Raw genomic sequence first — 20,323 nt, forward strand, 5'->3', positions numbered from 1 at the left:
TCAAACTTAAGAAGAAATAAATATTATAACTAATGATCTCAAAACTATTCATTCAAAATGTTGTCCTATGAAAACTATACTTTGGTTTTCTTCATGGTTTGAATCCTGTAGCCACTCTGTACACTGTAAATAATGCTGAATGTATCAACCAATAGAAATGCTCTAAATTACTTGCAATAACCTCTTATTTTCCATTGACTTCCATTCAAATTTACAGACATTTTTGCCTTCTCCTGTAAAGTCACATTTTTGGGATGCATGTTTTTCATTGGACAGCGGCAATATTCTCTGCTAAAATGTATACAATAGGAGAGAATAAAACTCTAAAAACAATAAAAATGGGGGGAATTATGGGATATGAATACACAAATATAAAAATTATACACCACAATAGTCCAAAGTCCAAAAAAACATCCGGCATCAGTCCAGAACCCAACGCAACATCATTCCATCAACTCAGACTGAGCTACTCTCTCATTCACTGCTAGAATATCCATAACAAAACAGAATAAACCCCAATATAATTCAACAGAATGGAACTAATTCGAATTCAATAATTCACAATAGTTTTGAACAAAAAAATAAATAAATAATAAAAACAAACACCCTACAATTATGCCTTATAGGACATTTGAGCAGAACCTAAGGCAATCGAATCTACTGGAGACTTCCAGACCACAGATTCGAATTCAGTGAGAGACAGCAGTTTTGAATTCGAATTCAAATATCCAGATTAAACACATTAGTGCAGAATTCGACGCAGTAGAACCGGAGTATTTCTCGAGAACCGAATCCGAATTCGAGAATATCATAAAACACAATATAGGAACCGATTCGAATTCCAGGATCCAGTTTAAACGACCTGATTTTTACACAACACCACATTGAAAGGGGGAGATTAAACCGGTTTAACCTCCTAGTATCACTTTAGCTAACACGCAGCAAGCAGCTCACAACAACAACACATCCAGGAAGAAAAATAAACGCGAATAATTCACATGTGCCTACAACCCGAGCTTTTCTCGACCCAGCAGGTCCTCGGTGAGGACACCGGAACGGATGACAGCAGTAAACAGCTGTGTGTAAAAAAAAAACCCATTACACATCTCACCTGTTCAGACACAAAGCACGGGGACGAGCAGGTCCGGGTTGGTGTTTACACCTCGTACACGTTGTTTACACACCCAACGCGGACATGCTGGTTAAACCGGCCACGTTTAACCAGGATAAAATCGGGTTTTAAAACCAGAACCTCAATTTCTGGCGGAGCTGGAGCTGCACATTGGAACTCTCCGGTCCACCTTAAATCCTGCAGCGGTTGCGGGCGGGAGCGCGAGCAGCAACCCGGCTGTAACCGCTGCAGCATTTAAGGTGGACCGGAGAATTCGACCGAGCCAACTTCAACCGCGTCGCGATTTGGCTAACGAGGAAGCAGAGAGCCAGCTGCTGAAGGACAAAGTGAAATCCTGCCGCGTAACTCGTTCTTACCTTGTTCAGCACTTTTCCAAAACCCTCCTCGTTCATTTACAAGAGAAACGAGGCGTTTAAATCCACATGAGCTGCTCACACAAAGGCATCGCGGGGCTGCTCTCGCTTTCCCACCGGAGCTAGCTATCTATCTATGTAGCTAGCAGGCAGGCTAAAGCACGTTAGCTAGCTTACTCCGTTAGCTAGAACGCACCTCTCAGAAGAAAGTTGCTGAAGTTTTCCTCCCAAACACAAGCACGGAAACAGTCCCCGGGGTGGCCTGAGCTTTCCAAAGCAGCGTGTTATTACAACAGGAGGAGACGAGGAGGGTCGCGCGCCTCGTAGAGCTCCAGAGAGCAGGCAGAAACCACGTCCACGGCGGTGCAACAACAGCAGAGAGGCGTAGAAAAACAGTCCACTCGTACCAGGAAAGCACAAATCCTTTTTTTTTTAAACCACCACTCATAAAAGAGCGCCGCACCCAGATGTAGCCAAGACTCACATCCTCTCCTCTGCTTCCTTTTAAAGTGTAAAAAATGTCCAGCAGTGAAGGAGAAGTGGCTGCACACCCTAAAAGCAGCGAGTTGACACAGACACGGGAGATCACTGCGAATACTCCGTACAGGCGATGCAGCAGAGAGCAGGGCTGCAGCTCGATGGACACAAGCACGAGCTGCAGCTCGACACCGAGCGGTGAGAGTGAAAACCTGCGCCACCTGCTGGCTGCGCTCAGAGCGCGCTCAATGCCCGTGGAGCGCGGGGCGCGTGGCGTCATCCCGCGGTCGGAGCCATGCCCATATAAGGAGCTCCGGCTGGAACCTGCTTCTCTCTATGGGAAAAATGAACGGCGTTTTTTTTTTAATGTAGCTGCTGATAATTTTACTAAATAATTTTAATTACATATCATAATAATGTACAGAAAGTGTAAAAAAAAAAATACATTGTAGTACATATATATATAAATACGTGCACCTTTTTTTCCCCAAGTGAGAACATGTCAACATGTATTGTTTTATAAAAAAAATATATTATTTTTAATTATTATTATTATTATATAATATTTATGTTATATTTACTTTTTATATTCTACAAAATATCAGCCAGCACCGACTATGAACTACATGGGAAGTAGTAATTAATATTAACCCTTGGACAGTGTGGTAAAAATAATAGAATAGAATAATTAGAGAACAACGGTACTGGATCTACCGCCAAGTAGTGTTAGTGGTAAGTCACAAACTGGACAAAAAGTATGAACAGATCATGTTGCTGGTTCGTCATGTGTTAGATGGGGGGTTATCACTGGGTTTGGGACCCGGATCATGCCACTGTTGTGTTCCATAATACTAACCGCAGGGTGCAGTTTTCAAAAATAGTATTCATTTCTCCATAGAAAAACTATTTATTGGTCCAGTGGACTAAGGAGCTGTCACCGTGAGGACAGAGGATCGCTGGTTCGAATCCCGGTCATGCTGCTAGCCATCAGCAGCCGAGACCCAGAGAGAGCACAACTGGCCTGGCTTTCTCCAGGGTGGGTAGATGAAAGATGAACTTCAAAGGGGGCGTGTTCTAGTCTGCCTTTATTGATGTCTGGTGTCTAATGGGGGAAGATTGCATATGGGTTGGGTAACTGGTAGTCCAAATTGGGGGAAATTTGGTGAAAATAGGAATTTAGAAAAGGAAAGAAAAACTATTAATGGCGTTAAAGGTTGTGATTGAATGATTTACAGCAATATTGGTCAATTATGCAAATGTCAGGAGCACACAGCTGGGTAAGTGTTGCCACAGTAACAGTGGTGTTAACTACCCACCCTGTGTAGTGTAGTGAACAGATGTGGGTGTGACCCAGTACAATGTATAGGGGGTTTTCTTCAGGTTTTGGGTACATGACTGAGTACTCCTGGATTTCAGCTGCAGTGTAAGCACTTGTGTTTACAGAAAAACAACAACCTGTTTATTCTGCCACCATGGCCAACGACAAAAGTGGGGAGTTCCAGCCTACAGTCATTCATTCATTTGTTTTCAAAAATCACTGCTATCAATTATTGAATTAACAAAATGTTGTTTACCACAGAACTGTAATGTTTAGACCTGGAGTTTCTAGGGATGACACTGACTACAAAAATACACACAACGGCAGACGTGACTGATTAAAAGTTACTTCAATCCGATTAAAAGTTACTTAAAGACAGATATTTTATGTAACAATCACATCTCGCCACCGCATAAGTACAATAATATAAAAGTAGAAAACGTTGCTGAGCCATATAGTATATATGTGAAAGGAAATACAATAAAACTACAAACCCCATAGACCAGTGCCGGCGTTGCTCAGTGAGTTGTGCCGGTGACGTCATTCCTGCGACAGATTTTGTAGTCCGTTTTGGAGCAACCGTGGTAAGATGGTATTTCTTTAGGTTTATTTTACAGAAAGTGGATTATTAAGTTATTTTGCACCAGTGGATAAGCGGTCCTGCATGTCAGTTATATCTGGCACATTTTAGTCTTTATTTTTTTTTAAACCCAGTGACTGAAGTGTTCATGCAATTTCACACTGAATACAAAAGACTGGGAATGGTTCAGGACTGGTGGGTCCTGCAGGTGAAGTCACCTCTCCTCACCTCTGAAGTCTCCTCTTCTTTTAATTATGAATTAAACTTATGAGTTTAATTCATAAGTTACAGAGATTTTAGTGATACGTCTCCATCTAGTGACCGAACAATGAAGCATGACTAACACTGTTATTAAAATTAATTTAAAAAAAATATTCTCAGGTAGACCTGAAGTGTGAGTGTAACTTTCAAGGGTCTGGTAGGGTCTCAGAACTCAGTTAGAGAAGCTATGCAAAAGAGGCCATATAAATAATCCCTCTTGTGAAACTGCCATCCTTACTACCCCTTTTAGATGAACATGGTTACATCCATATTTTAATCTCAATTATCAATTATTATTTTAGATTTTAGAGACTTACATCATCAGCCACCATCTATAGGGATCATACTTGCATAATGAACATTTAGAAACAACTCACTCAATAAAAGACTATATTAAATATTTTCCTGTACTTGTTATTCTCAAAATTGTATGCGTCTTTATGAATGAGTTGTGTGTTACAGAATTCACTACTAGCTTTAAAATGCATTTATTAGTATATTTATCCACAAATATTTGGTCAATAGTTTTTTATTATACACTATTATTATGTTGCTGTTATTTTTGTTGTTATTATTAGCTGTTTATCTTTTTATTATTATTATTATTATTATTATTATGTCTATTTGAATTTAGTCTATTTATATATAGTATTTATCTGATTTTGGTAGTTTAAATTGTTTTATAATCACTTATTAATGTTTTATATATGTTTTATTTACTGTTTTGGCTCCTGACTGAACTGAACTGATTCCACTGTCTTGGTGGCTGTTATAGGGCACTGTTAATAAGCATGTGACCGCTAGCCAGGCTACAGTACAGCCGTCACCCGACGGGGTTAGTTTTAACACAGTGTCACAACTAAGCCTTCCACTGAAAAACATGTATTACTTGGACTGTATTACCAAGTGACATGATCAAGTGATTTTATTAATGTTACAATAAATGACATTTCACAATCAGTACAGATCTGTTTTGGTATACAATCCATTTTTAAACTGTCCAAAATTAGGATGTACTGGAACAACACATGTTAAATGTGTAAATGATGTTGATCATCTTCCAAATAAATCAGCTGTATAAATATGAGCACAGTTTAAATAGCATCAGATTGTGGTATATTTATAATAATAAAAAAAAATTACAGCACATTTCCTTTCATACTGCAATAGGTAGCGAAGTCAACAGTTATGTCCATTTTCTATCCGGGCCAGTCCTTTACACTGAAAAAAGGCATCCTGACACGGCTCACGACCCAAAAATGTTTTCAGCATCTCCATCCCATCCACTGAGCCTCCAGCCTCCAGAATCGCCCTCCTGTACTCTTTACCCACCTGCAGGCAAAACAAACAACTCTCATACAAGGTTCATTACTAACTGTATTTACTCAATTACAACAATGCTTAAAACCAGGATTGTTTTATTGGGCACAACCTAATGAGACATAAAACAACCAGAACATGCCTTTCATGTTTCCATAGCAACATCATGTCTGCTAATTTCAGACAGATATCTAAAAATTCATTCTGACAATGTTTGCACCAAGTCATTATTTTTCTAATCAAGTGCTTTATGATGACTCAGAGTTGAGTCTTTATGATGAGTTCAGAATTCTCTCTTATATTATCAATCACAATTGTATTGTCTGTAATAATAATTGCAGCATATAAATATCATGTAAGTAACAAAGAGCTAACCAGTGTTACACCTAGGCCTCTGAATTCTATAAATTCATAAATGAATTTAATTAATTTCTTATTTTTTTATGCATAGAGACAGTGTTTAATGTCAGTTGGAAAATTTTCCATGGAAATTAATGGGTAATTATGGGAATTAACTGGAACTAATGGGAATAAAATGGGAATATTCTAAGCTAAAGGTGAGCAACTTGCATGTAGTTGGCAAAAAAATATATACTGAAGCATAATCATGGCTAAAATAATTAGATATCTGTTTATTCCTGTGGAAAATGTATTTGTATTGTTATGCCTTCATGTCTGCTGTTGACAAAAAAAGATACATTGATGATAGTGTATGATATGGTTCCTTTACATTTTTCCTTTTTCCAATATTTTCTATTAAGTCCAATAAATTCTCAAAGTTCCCAAAATTTCCATGGAAAGTTGACATTTTGGAGCTAAAGTTTCCATGGAAAGAAACGGGTAATCTGTCGGAAATTCATCTGTAATCAGCTTTGTGACTGATCATGCATTAAGCCGTTAATTGATTAACAATTAACAATGTTAATTGAAGTAGCGGAACAAGAGGGACACCTTAGAGTTCATGATTCCTTCCTTCCTAAAGCGGCTGAAGAAGATGTCCATAGAGTAGACTTCACTCCAAAGGTAGCTGTAGTACTGACCATCATATCCTCCGGCCAGATGACTAAAACTAGCCGTCATGTTTGTCCCTGTTTAAAAAAAACAAAAACAAAGCCAATGCTGAGTAACTCACATACAATTAGGGCTGCCTGATATCGGGGGGGGGGGAGGGGATCGGACACCGCGATACTTATTGTTCTGCGATATTAATACAGAAATGTCCACCAGAATTATCCAGAAGTCAATGATCCAACATTTCACCATATTAATAACTTCAGCTGTGTATCCAAGATTAGACTGAAATAAATGATACTGGGCAGATATAAGCTGTGTCTTGTAGGTATGTTATTTAACAGGAGAACAGTGGCAATTTTCCTTATAATTCCTTATATTATAAAGCAAGTTGTAACTGGGTTATTATTGGGTTTGATACCCAGGTCCTGACACGGTTGTGTTCTTAATCCTTAACAGCACAAGGTGTATGATTTAATTTGCCTAATGTGACATTGCACATCCTGCAGTGTGACTATTGCGCATGCACACGTTGCGATGACGATGCTGAAACAGCATACACTTAGCACTGCCCTGTCACCAACACTAACAACAGGATATGACATCCCACATTTTCCCATTACTAAACTGACCATATCCATGTAGAATTGTATGTATATATATATATATATGGATAACTTCCCATTTGCTGATTACAGTGGGTCCAACAAGTATAACTGTCTGCATATAACAGCTTAAAAAAAGACTGTATATTATATAGTATATTATATATGTATATAGTAGTATATACATATTATATGTATATAGTAGTCAATTGTAAAATAGGGTCTAACAAAGGACTATGCCTTACAGTAAATGGTCATTTTTCTAAAAGACAGCTTCTTCCCCAATTTCCCCTACTAGCTTATTACCTGCCGTGGCTGGGATGCCCAGGATTTCCTTGCAATGCTTGGCAAACTCAGCCGCAGTGTCAGCAGAGGCCTTTGTGTGGAGCACTTGGTCCACTTTACTGAGCACGATTTGCCTGAGGTTCATCAGACCTGTCGAGGTAATAGGAAAAAAATGATCCTCACATCATACAGGCACGTTTAGTACGCAGAGTCAACCAGCATAAAAATCTTATTCTTTCAAATTCTCCAGACAATCTGTATGAAGTCTGGCTGTCAATAAAAGAGTGTTCCATTACTAACCAATGCATGACTACAAAAACAAGTAGCTCCACACCCCGGGTCTTTAATTCTAGTCCTGGAGAACCAGGATCTATCATAGCTTGGTGATTTTCCTGCTCAACCTGAGTCAATTGTGGTTGAGAAGGAAAATGAGAAAATAACCAAACCGATCTGACCGACAGCCTTCCAGGATAGGAATGGCTAACTCTGCCTACAGCTGAAATGTAAATGCGGATGGTGAAAGCTGACCAGTGTTGGCCACTCTGGAGGCGATGAGTTTATTCAGCAGGTCTTCTGGGATAGGGCTGCTATCCTTGTAGTGTTGGGACATCCTCTTGAGCGGCTCTTTCTCCCACACCCAATTCTCCAGCATCTGAGACGGCACCTCCACGAAATCGGTCTCCACCAGTGTGCCGCTGAACTCTGCATAGCGAGTCTGGGTAGACACCATACAGAGCATGAGAAGAGTCAAAGCTTCCACAATGACTGGAGAAAGAGCGAGGATTTAGGCAACAGGTTAAGCAGGTGTCCCAATACTTTTGTCCGTACAGCATATGTCAGCATATATATATATATATATATATATATATCTCAATTAAAACTAGGAACTAACAAAAAAAGCTGTAGCAGTTGCACAATACATGGATAATAAATGCAGTACAGTATGTGTATTGTTTTTTGGCAGTTACTTCCAGCTGATCAGTGTTAATATAACAAGACGAGCAGACTGCTTCCCATTGGTCAGAGCAAACTGCTGCACATTATACTAATGGAACGCACCTTGGAGCACAATTCGTGCATGACGTGGCCGAACTCGTGGAAGAAGGTCTCCACTTCATGGTGCTGAAGTAGAGAGGGCCAGTTGCGTGTTGGTTTGGTAAAGTTGGCCACCATGGCCGCCACTGGGACCCTACGTGACCCATCAGGCCCAAGACAGCCTGGCTGGAGTCCAAAGCACGCAGCATGGCCATATTTTCCTTCCCTGAAAATGAAATAAAGAGTGTAGGTGAATCTAGCTACTTTAATGGGTTGCCCAGGCTGCTACACCAGGGCTATAAAACAACCATAATACCTCCATAATTCCAACATTTTTCCATACTGATTATGTAATTTTTTATTATTAAATAAAAAAACTCGGTGACAAAAGTTGAATACTGTGTCTCCTTTGGTCTCAAGTTTCATGCGGATGCAAAAATAACGTTACTAAATTATTAATCATATTTGTAATGTAGCTTATACAGTGATCAGCCATAACATTAACACCTAATATTGAGTAGGTGTTGCCACAACAGATCTGACCATTTGAGTGAAAGACTCCACAAGACCTCTGAAGGCATTCTGTTGTATCTAGGTTGTCCTTTCTTGGAGCACCTTTGGTAGGTACTGACCACTGCATACCGGGAACACCTCACAAGACCTGTCTGATGCTTTAGAGATGTTCTGACCCAGTCGTCTAGCTGTCAGTTTGGTTCTTGTCAAAGTGACAAAGTGAAAGTTCTTATGCTTATTCATTTTTCCTGCTTTTAACAGCTTCATCACCTTAAAGAACTGACTTCAGTTCACTTGCTGCCTAATATGTAGATCCCACCCCTTGACAGATGCCGCTGTACATGGAAATATGTACAGATGCACAGTGCTGTTCACTTCACTGGTACTAATGTTATGGCAAATCAGTGTATATAAAACTCATAACGAAATGGACTGTTTTTTAAATGCACAACAATTTTTGAATATAAGAGAAAATCATTTAGTCATGATGAACTAATTAACGAATAATTAATTAGGGTCAATAATTGTAATAATTTGATGACTCTACAAATAAAATGTACTGATTTCTGGTCATATTGTTTACCTCTACCCGTCAAAAACCTTCATAATTCCACCAATCCTCTACCTGGGATGTAAGTCCAGATAAAACTGTCCTATTTCCTCCCCCGTTGTTGAGTCGTGGGCAGTGTAGAGCTTTACACTCTCGTGCCACACATGTGGATTCTGGACCTGCCTAAAGCGGAGCCCAAGCAGGTCCTGGTAGATTCCCAGCAGACCCTGTGTCACCACCTCCAACGGGAAGTACTCCAGGAGCTTGTCCTTATTCACTGCAAACTTCACCTGCTCCACCTGGTTCATGTAATATGGCATGTCCCACGCATGCAGCTGGCCATCGAAGTCCAGCCCTCGCCTGTGACACTCGGCCTGTTTGAGGGACAGCAGGTACTGCCTCTCCTTAACACCCACTGGCTTCAGCTTCTCATGGAACTCATCTGTCAGACACAAAGATAAATGCCTGGGACATTTAGGGCGCTTTAGGGTGCTGTGTAGTTTTGTGTTAGCCGTTTACTCTATAACATACACTATATGTCCAAATGTTTGTGGACACCCATTCTAATAAATGCATTTAGCTAATTTAAGCTCCATCCACTGCTCAGACAGACAGCTTGTCTAGTGTCTGTAGAGAAGGACTGACCATCGAATAGAACTATCTAGAGCAGACCGATATGAACCCATTGACACCGTGCCTAATGATACGCGTGGGCTAGAGGGGTATAGGCACCCCAGCATTGAGCTGTGGGGCAGTGGAATTGTGTTCTTTGGAACGATGGGGATGAGGTGGGGTGGTGATCATCCAACATCCTGACCTAATTAACACTCTTGTTGGCAAATGCAATCAAATCCTCACAGCAATTTACCAAAGTCTAGTAGAAAGCCCTCCCTGGACAGTAGAGACAGTTACTCCAACACAAGATAATACTACCCTTGATCTAATTTTGAAAGAAAATGAATGAGCAGGTGTCCCAATACTTTTGTCCACATATGTATGTATGTTATCTAAAAAGAAAAAACTTTAGCTGCATCTGTTCTTTGGGAATCTGGGAATGGGGAATTTCGGGAACTGATCCCAGGCAGTGTGTACAAAAGGGTTGATAGATAATAGATGGACAAGAACATCACCTAGGAACCGAGCCACGTTCTTGGTGTTCTTGGCCATGTTCATCTCCAGCACATAGTTAGCATGGTTTGTAAAGCCAAGAAGCTTAGCCACCTTTGCCCGCAGCTCAATCAGCTGTTCGAGTATTCCTGTGTTCACCTGCAAACCAAAGAAAGGACAGCTTTTGTTGCATCTTCTATACCAAACGTTCCCCAGCATCACTTACTGCACAGTTAACTGGAGAAGGACCTGGTTGTCAGTTGTTTGCGATGTTTGTGAAGTCTTTTGAAACTTCACAGGCTCTTCAAATCCCAGTATAGACATACCATTCGGGTTTCATGATGAATGGACAATGTCAAGTCTATCAAGTACCTGCTGAAAGCTGACTGGCTGATGATGTCCAGATTTTCCCCATTATAATCCCTATCAAAGATGCATTGTGTAAAGTTTTAGCTTGCTTTGACTTATGGATGCTGACAAAACACTAAGTAGAATATAGAGCGCCCCCTACTGACACAAACGCAGCAAACTGAACAGGCTACCTCAAAATCTTTTCGGACATCTGCTTGTCAAGTTTAGAAGCCATGGGGCACCGGGTGGTCCAGCTGACTAAGGCTCTGTCACTGTAATCAGAGGGTCGCTGGTTCAAATCCCGATCACACTGCTAGCCATTGGCAGCCGGGGGCCCCGGGACAGTGCAACTGGCCTTGCTCTCTCTGAGGGTCCCCCACGTCACACTAGTGCACTGCTCGGCTAGCACACATCACTGGCGTCTGCTAGCCGGTGCATCAGAGCTTCCCTTCAGGCGTGTTGGTTGCCTGGTGACGTCGCATCGGCGACAGTTTGAAAAGAGGTGTGGCTGGCTGCGCACGTGTCGGAGGGGGTTTGTTGGTCTTGCCCTCATTAGTGTTGGGGCGTTGCATGTGATGGGGGGGGGGGGGGGTGTACAGGTTGGGTAATTGGTGATCTAAATTGGTGAGAAAATGGCTAAAAATCTGAAATCTGAAAAATGCTGGTTCGTTGCAGTATGCTACAGAAGAACCATAGATGCCATAGAATAACCTATATTTGGCTCTATAATAAGTGTGAAGAACCTTTGGATATACCTTACCAACTCACTCATCATCTCCTTTATAAAAGAGGTTCGTTATGTAACCGAAAGTAGTTGTTCTATGGCATCGCTCAAAGAACCCTTTATAGCACCTGTAATGTTTGGTCATGAGCAAACAGATGACTACCATATGTACCAAGAAAACACATGCAGCTTCATCCGCACCACATACCTCCTTACATCTGCTGTGAAAGGCCATCTCCATCTTTCTTCTGGTCTCTGGAACATGACATCTCTTCATCAGAGGGAAATAGTGGGGGTATGCCAGGGTAACCTTGTAGTACTCGTTCTCTGTCCTCTCCAGACCATTTATATAGCTCTCTGCAAGACCATCTTCAGGGCAAATGAGGAAGAAGTACAGATGATACTTTTTGATAGCATGTGCTGTATTTACTGAAAGGACTCTATAAAGCTCTATAAGGACTCTTACCTAACTCCTCTGGAGAGAATATCAGAACAGTATTTTCTTCATTAATGTTTTGGTTGAAATCAATGGAAAGGTCACTAATTCGCTTGGATAGTTCTTTGATCTCCTGCAAGATGATAAAACAATTAATACAACAATGAATGCAATAAATAATCATCAAAAGCTACTAAAGCACACACAGCTTGTCTAGTCCCTGCAGAGAAGCACTGCCAATAGAACCCTGGAGCAGATATACATGCCAGGCATGGGCTAAAGGGGTATGAAGGCCCCCAGCATTGAGCTGTGGAGCAGTGAAAGAACTGTGTTTTCTGGAATGATGGTTGGTGCACCATCCAACACTTTTGGGATGAGTTGGGGAGTTGGCCATCCTAACACTGTTGTCACTGGATGCAGTGAAATCCTCTCAGCAGTGCTCCAAAATCTAGTAGAAACCCTCCCTGGACAGTAGAGACAGTTACGCCAACAAAGGTTCCAACAATGCCCTTGATTTGGACAGAAGTATTGGGACATGAGCAGCTGTCCCAATACTTCTGTCCATATAGTGAATATTCAAAGGTGCAGCCGTGGCCTAAAGGTGGCTTGGGGCTGGAGGGTTATGGGTTTCCCACCCATGGATGGCTGTGGCATTACCGGGTATCGATGTGAAGTTGATAGAGCCAACACTTAGCTTTAGGGCTTCTGAGTGGAGCAGCTGTCTATGTTCACACTTAACATAAGTGTGAACATAAGTGTCTTGATATATACTTTTAATAGAGCTGCTGTCTGCCTCCATACATTAGTGGATTAGTGGAGCTAAGCAGGTAATAACGGAGGGCAATATTTTAGCAATTTTAAAATATTATTGTAATATATCAATAACATGGGAATCATAATGTTAGCAGTTAAAATAAGAGAACTCACTTCTTGTACTTGAGCAGACAGATGCAGGCCGTTCCGTCTCCCCAGCTTGATCAATCTCTCCATTAATCTTTTCGACTCCGGCATCAAACCCTTGGGTTGTCTTTCCTAGGAAAACAAAGGGTGAATTTACTGCTTTAGGCTGTTCTTATGACAAACTGTGCACCCAAACTGTTAGCCTAACACTGTACACCCATGTCCTCTTCGGAGAATAGAGCTTAGTTTTTGTCAGCAGGCCAACTATGTACCCCGAGCTGGAGTTACTGAGGTCAGATGTTTCTCTGAGAGTGGAAACATTTCCAACCCTTACAAACCCCAGTGACATTTGTTGGACTGTTTATGAGAACTCAATTAAAAGGGCAGTAAATACCCACGAGACAGCGCGGTCTCATATCAAAGCAGAGGGGGGAGCAGAAGGCATCTCATAATCCACACGCACACCATACTTTGTTCATATAGCAGAGCATGACATTGTGTGTTACAGAGCTTTTGCCAAGGTTAAGGGGTTCTGTTGGATATTATATCTTATAAACTGCTAAAATCAATGACTGTGGAAAACCTGGACGCCGTGGCTCCACTTCCCTTCTGTTCTTCAGAAATCAATGTCAAATTTGCAACCAGAGTCTGTGCACTACACACCAAGATGTTTGCAGCAGATACTTTATGTCCTGCAAGTTGTGCATTAATGAGCATCATATGTCTATGGCCCAGTCACTGGCTCACCAGTTATTCTTCCTTGGAGCATTTGTGGTATGTACTGACCACTGATCGTCAGGTCGTCTAGCCATCACAGTCTGATCTTTGTCAAAGTGTCTTAGATTTCTACACTGGCCCATTTTTCCTGTTCACTTGCTGCCTAATATGCAAATCCAACCCCTTGACAGCTGCCATTAGAACCAGATAACCAAAGTTATTTACTTCACCTGTCAGTGGTTTTAATGTTATGGCTGATCAGTGTACACTGGTTAAATTGCAAATCTTTCAAAGGTGAAACTCATAACTATGCCCAGAAACAGAGCTTTGCTACCCACTTTCTAAAACCCCATAAGGGCTGTATAGAATATAGGTAATCTGGCTTTACCTGTGGGGTTATGAGACTCTGGAACACATCTGCCCTCTTACTCATTCCCATGTTAAACGCAAGCGTACCCCAGTGACACAGTTGGATCGTCATAACAAGGCAATTAACAGGGCAGTAAATACCCTGGACAGACAGCACATCTTACTCTACCTGCAGGGCTACAAGCCTCTGGAACACGTCTGCTCTCATGCTCATCTCCACATCGAACTCAGACAGGCGCTTGTCAGCCTCAGTGCTTGCAGATCGCACCTCTTTGCAGGGGGACACGTACTGAGGGAAATCCAGCACATGCCGCGAACCTGCAGACACAGCATTCACAATAACAATCAAAAAAGAGAGAGTAATACTGGGTGCAAAACCCAATAAAAATGATACCATTCAAAGCGTAATAATTCCAATAAAATCATACCATTAGCATCTTTTTTAAAAAGGCCCACTGCTACATAGCTCATGGCAGGACAACGGGACTTTATATTTATTGGGGATCATTGTTTGGTAGTATAAAGAAGTATGAGCTGCTAAATAAAAAGGTTTAGAATTAGCAAATATCTGCAGTGAAATTGATTTATTGTGTATTTGCGCATTTTAAACATTTTCAGAACATCTGAACAATATTAAAATCAATTAAGCGAGCCATTACACCATCCCATTCCTACCAAATGGTACTGCTGAATAGGGTTGGGTAGTATCCACCTTTTTCATACCGTCTCAGTCTATACTGTGGGATACAGTGTTACCAATGTCCTTATAGGCAAGTCTTTATAGGCCATCTTTGCAACACCTCTGGGCAGTTATTTCCAGTTATATGGAACCAAGCTTCTATCTCTCTGAATGGGGAGAGACCAAAATACTCATCTCAAATCATATTTGAAATCACTGATTAAAATCTGATGAATAGTTTGTTGCTTTTGGTTCAAAAAAATGATTTTTCAGGACGTTCTGGCTACTACGTCTGCTGAGATCTCCACATGAAGGGGGGGGTTCCTTTACTCGCAGCATTGCCAGCAAGCTGATTGACCCATTTTGTGGAAAGGTGGCACCTTATCTATGAACAGACGCCATGTTGAGTGTTGGTACTGCAGGGTCCAGGAGTAGCGTAAGTAGCGCTGGTGGTCCTGCGTTTACATGGCTTCTGCACCATCTCCCCCTGCATTATATTAACACTGATAATCAATCAAATCGGGTCACAGACTAACTGAACACACTGCCCACTATCAAATTAACCATTCAATAAATGTTAAACTGCCAGTCTGACAATTATATCACTTTTCCCTTTTCGATACCGATATCACTTTTTCCTTTTAGATAATGATATCACCTTTTCCTTTCCAATACCGATATCACTTTTTCCTTTCCAATACCGATATCACTTTTTCCTTTCCGATACCGATATCACCTTTTCCTTTTTCGATACAGATATTATTTTTTCCTTTCAGATACCGCTATCACTTTTTCGATACCGGTATCACCTTTTCCTTTCCGATACCGATATCACCTTTTCGATACCGATATCACTTTTTCCTTTTTCGATACCGATATTATTTTTTCCTTTCAGATACCGATATCACTTTTTCGATACCGATATCACTTTTTCCTTTTTCGATACCGATATCACTTTTTCCTTTTTCGATACAGATATTATTTTTTCCTTTCAGATACCGCTATCACTTTTTTGATACCGGTATCACCTTTTCCTTTCCGATACCGATATCACCTTTTAGATACCGATATCACTTTTTCCTATTTCGATACCGATATTATTTTTTCCTTTCAGATACCGATATCACTTTTTCCTTTTAGATACTGATATATCCCCTTTTCCTTTCCAATACCGATATCGCTTTTTCCTTTTCGATACCGATATCACCTTTTTGATACCGATATCACCTTTTTGATACCGATATTACTTTTTCCTTTTCGATACCGATATCACTTTTTCCTTTCAGATAATGATATCACTTTTTCATTTTCGATACCAAGTACCAATAACAATACCGTGACTATAATACTCGATAGATGGCTATAAATCCTGATATTTATAGTGTTCCACTTTTTATATGTTGTACTTTTTTATATCTGTTTCCAAATAAGATATAATAATCTTGAAAGAACAGCATATACTGGTTGAGTAATTGCACATTTAAAAAAAATTTAATTGCCACAAGTAGAGAAGCATAATCTTGCTAAGCTCGACCAAACAGCTTTTAACTGGTGTTTAAAATTCATATTTCAGAGCAGTGAAAAAAAAACAGTTTAGAAACAAAAAGTGCAGCAGGTTAGGCACATCTTACAGACTGGTTCATCCAAGTCTAACTCAGCAAGTTTTTCTCCGCCTGTTTTCAGAGCGTGACATCACCAATCAGTGTCAACCAGATCTTAGAGTCAAAACTATCCATTTTATAAATAAATAATGTATAAATAATAAATGATATAAACAACAAAATAAAAAGTAAATAATAACTGCAGTGATAATAAGCTCATCACTGCAGTAGACATCACATATCACAGCAGTATTGTGGGAATACGATTATTATCACAGCCCTACTGCTGACACAATCGTCCCCTTAGTGGCCCTTCATGGTCCGAGACACTTTGTTTGTCAAACAGACCGGAGAGCTTCCAAACTGTGAGGAAACATTCGCTGAATTTTAAACTAAAAGTGTAAGTCATTTAAACCCAGTAAAGTGAAGCTTGTTAGAATTGTAATACTACATTTTCACCAGTGTAAAGAGTAATCATGTCCCTCTGGTGTTGCTCATGTAAGGTAACTAAGCCCCACTGTAGCTGAGTATTACTGTAGGTGTTCAAATGAATCCAGGTGTTCATGTAATCCAACAAACGTACAAAATAAGGTCAAAATAAGCTCGCTGGTACATTACGTTTTCAGAATATTCGCAGGGTGCATCACTATCACAACATGTAGCAATGCAATTGCAATAATAGTCTAGTTTGGCCAAATTGTGCAGCCCTACCATACAGTGATTGTCAATGCATCGACTCACCGGCGTAATCCAGTTTAGCATCTGCCAGGACTTGCAGTGTGTTGTCAACACACACTGTCCCAATGTCCACAGACCCAACAGAGTCGTAGGCTTGCTTTATCCGCTGGATAAGCCTCTCCGTCCTGTGTTTGATCTGCTCTGGGCTCAGATCCCATCTCAGGTCGCTCCTGTTGTCAGCAGAGTTCGAACAGTTCCTGGATGAAACGTCCAGTCCGTTCAAAAGGGTCATCCTGAGCCTCGGGGTGCAGCGGAAAACTCTTTGGAAGTGGAGGAAAAAAACAGAAACAAGTGCAGGTAATGTCAAAATGTTCTTCTTCTAATGAGGTCATCAAAACCACAGACGTCTGAGTTTATTAGTCTAACAATCCAAGTCCACCTTGACCCTGAGACTGTCTGAACGCATTCAAACACCATTACACTGCAACTGATTACAGCTCCACACACACACACACACACACACACACACACACTGCGGTGATGGAAAAGAAAGTGCCACCCCGTCATCAGCCCTGGCTCTAAGTAGGCAAGAACCAAACCTGTTGAATCCAGTCGTCAGATGACTGAAGAAACGGCTTCTGATATTTTTAACCCTAAGACAAACAGATAGTAAACTCCTGAGGGCGGAAAGCCGAGCTCCTTGCAGCTGCACATGTACGAAGCCCGGTCACCTTCTCTGTTACCCTGAAAGCATGGCGATGGGAACCTGATACCTCCTTCCAAAACCTACAACGACCCACACATGGCTATTAGATTATCGAGAGTTCATTTCAGAGGCCCGAGTTTGGCTTCTTATTCACAGCTTCCGATCCGCCTGGCCTCTCATTCACAGCTTCTGATTCAGACACCCGGGCCGACCTGAGGGCATGGCCATAAAAGCCAATCACACTTAAAGATACCCAAGAAGGCAACTATTGAGTATTTTCATTGTTCTTTGATATTTGATGCATAAATATTTTGTATGTTGTGCCAATAAGGCTCATATACAGTTTAACAAGCCTATTTACCACCCTGTTATTTGGTCTTAACAGTGATTTTATTTCCCAGGGTCTTATTGGACAGTGTTGCTGGTCTTTCTGGGTCCTCTCGGCACAGTGAGTGGTTAGCTGGCTGAAGAGTTTGTACTTGAATGACCCTACTGCCCTTCTCCCTACTCTGCCCGGCCCAGCGTTAACTTGTAGCCCTTTAGCTGCTCTGGCTGGCAATACAGTCCCTTGCGACGCAGTATGTCAGCTTCCCCACATAGATACCCGCAGCAGCGCCTGTTCTGGTCAGCCTTTCTGTCTGACCCGGGTTAGTTAAGCGTTGGCTTTTAGCCTTTTGCTTTGCGTTGCTTTGATATTCTCCCAAAGAAGCTGTTGCTTGAGTTTTAGAGTTTTGGGGTTTTTTAATTGGTTAGTTTTACAGCTCTGTTTTGGTTATGCTGGAGTGTCTGAGGTTCACATCACTTACATGATAGTCCAAGATGAACAGTTTTTCATTTAGGGCAGCTTTAACATGCTGGAGGACTGTTTTGGCACGCTTATCAGGTAGTTTAGCTTGGGATGGAAAAGGCTCGGATAATTCTGCATGTTATACTATTTGCCTATGCTTTTGGCCTTAGGTCAGAAGGGCTTTGTGGTTTATAAGGGGAAAATACAGTGTAATAATAAGTGAATTAGTTAATAACTCAATAACTCATCAATATGTTGACGCTTTCAGCTATAGGTACCAGTCAAAGAACTACGCTGTTCATTTTGATTGAGGGATCTTTGCATTTTCTGCCTCCTGATGGCTTAGGATTGTGTTGCCATCGTGCACAGGTAAGGTGGCATGTGTTAGTACTCAGCTTTAGAGAGAGAGCTCTGTTGAATAACTAATAACTGGACAATAGAGCTTGGGATTTTACTGCATACCACCGAGAAGAGAAGCTGTAAGTGTTCCCAGCCTCCTGTGTGCAGTTTATCTATACAGCAGTGTCCTGTTTCCCTGCTCAGACACACCTGATTCTCCAGGTATTGATCAGGTGCACAGAAACAGGACTACGCGGTTCTTGAACGCTGCACGGTTCAGTGTTTTGCTGCTTCCTAGGCTAACCAGCTAATGAACGAGTCCTCGGAGTTGAATCAGATGTGTTAAACCATCAAAACCACCAAACTGTAAGAAGTAGTATCTGACAACCCGGTACGAAACCATAGTTTACGATACCTGCAAAAACCGGCTCGGACCACAACCATGCTGACGGAAGACATTGCACTCGTGAATGAATCATTCTTTTGAACCGGTTCTTTCCAATGAATCGACCATATCAAATGAATCAAGTTAAGCGTCTACTAACTGTCTTTAAGTCTTATATAATAAAGCTCAAACAACGTGGTTCACAATTATATCATTTATACACATTCTAATATATATATAAAATATATAATATAAAATATATAATAATTATAACATAAATATAAACTTCTTTTTTTTAGGCTTTAGGTCATCGCATAAACTCAACATGTACATATGACATATGTCATGGCAATAATCAGTGGTTTCTTTAAACTGTATTATTCCATTCGCTTTGTGCAGTGTAACAGCTCCACTGGCAGCTAAACAACCTCCCTCAACAGTTGGTACAGTGTTCTCGGGATAGAACAGCTTTACTCCTCTAACCATAAAACTTTCCTCCAGACGGCTTTTGATTTGTCAGTGTGGTCAGCTGCAAACGTTAGCTGAGCCTGATGGTGTCATTTAAATAGGGTCCTAAAGGTTTACCCCGTTTTTGTGGGCAGCATTTGTCTATAAACTAACTAAATTACATAGCAAAAACTAAATAGCAGCACTGTAGAGTAGAGCAGAGTAAAACCAGTATGCATGAGCATCTCTATATTTCATAAATGATGTATTACAAGCTAGTACATTTGGATCCGGGGACTGGTGTATGTACAGTGTACGTCAATGAGTATATATTCTGCTTACCTTGCACACGTTCAAATTGCTATATTTTATATTTGTGTGCATTTGGTGCATATACATACATGTATTTGGTTAGTCCTATGTCTGTTTATGTATAACTATGTTTATGATGTCTGCATGTTCTTTATATTTGATTTTATTTTATATTTAATTTATTTTTTAACATGATATACTTTATTATAATATTGTATATATATAATAGTTATTTTATTGCCTCTGTATATATGGTATTTTTATTTTTTATGTTTTTCTTTTTATTCTATGTTATTTTTGGATCCTTATTTTCTCCTTATATTTATATGATTGTATGTATTGTGT

The 20,323-nt window shown here is 40.6% G+C and overlaps 2 protein-coding genes across 4 annotated transcripts in view; both read right to left on the reverse strand.

Annotated features, from left to right (window-relative positions):
• erbin (erbb2 interacting protein) overlaps window positions 1-2,100 on the reverse strand; it is a 111,350-nt gene extending 109,250 nt beyond the window's left edge. For 2 of the 3 annotated variants that reach the window (XM_072658857.1, XM_072658853.1), the window contains exon 1: window positions 1,489-2,100. The gene's annotated coding sequence lies outside the window, so the exon portion shown is untranslated. The remainder of the gene's footprint in view (window positions 1-1,488) is intronic. The other variant, XM_072658854.1, reaches the window with a different exon arrangement.
• Window positions 2,101-5,123: 3,023 nt separating this feature from the next.
• nln (neurolysin (metallopeptidase M3 family)) lies at window positions 5,124-19,305 on the reverse strand. Its single transcript, XM_072658760.1, has 13 exons — window positions 19,250-19,305; window positions 17,066-17,322; window positions 14,214-14,362; window positions 12,986-13,090; window positions 12,089-12,191; window positions 11,831-11,991; window positions 10,571-10,706; window positions 9,516-9,882; window positions 8,402-8,603; window positions 7,871-8,057; window positions 7,364-7,492; window positions 6,393-6,529; window positions 5,124-5,453 (listed from the first exon to the last, which is right to left on the reverse strand). Exons 1-13 carry the CDS (start codon window positions 19,291-19,293, stop codon window positions 5,301-5,303), a joined length of 2,130 nt encoding a protein of 709 aa, XP_072514861.1. The 5' UTR covers window positions 19,294-19,305; the 3' UTR covers window positions 5,124-5,300.
• Between the last annotated feature and the right edge of the window lie 1,018 nt (window positions 19,306-20,323).

The sequence above is a fragment of the Salminus brasiliensis genome, chromosome 16 (genome assembly GCF_030463535.1).
Source record: "Salminus brasiliensis chromosome 16, fSalBra1.hap2, whole genome shotgun sequence".
Classification (NCBI taxonomy): domain Eukaryota; kingdom Metazoa; phylum Chordata; class Actinopteri; order Characiformes; family Bryconidae; genus Salminus; species Salminus brasiliensis.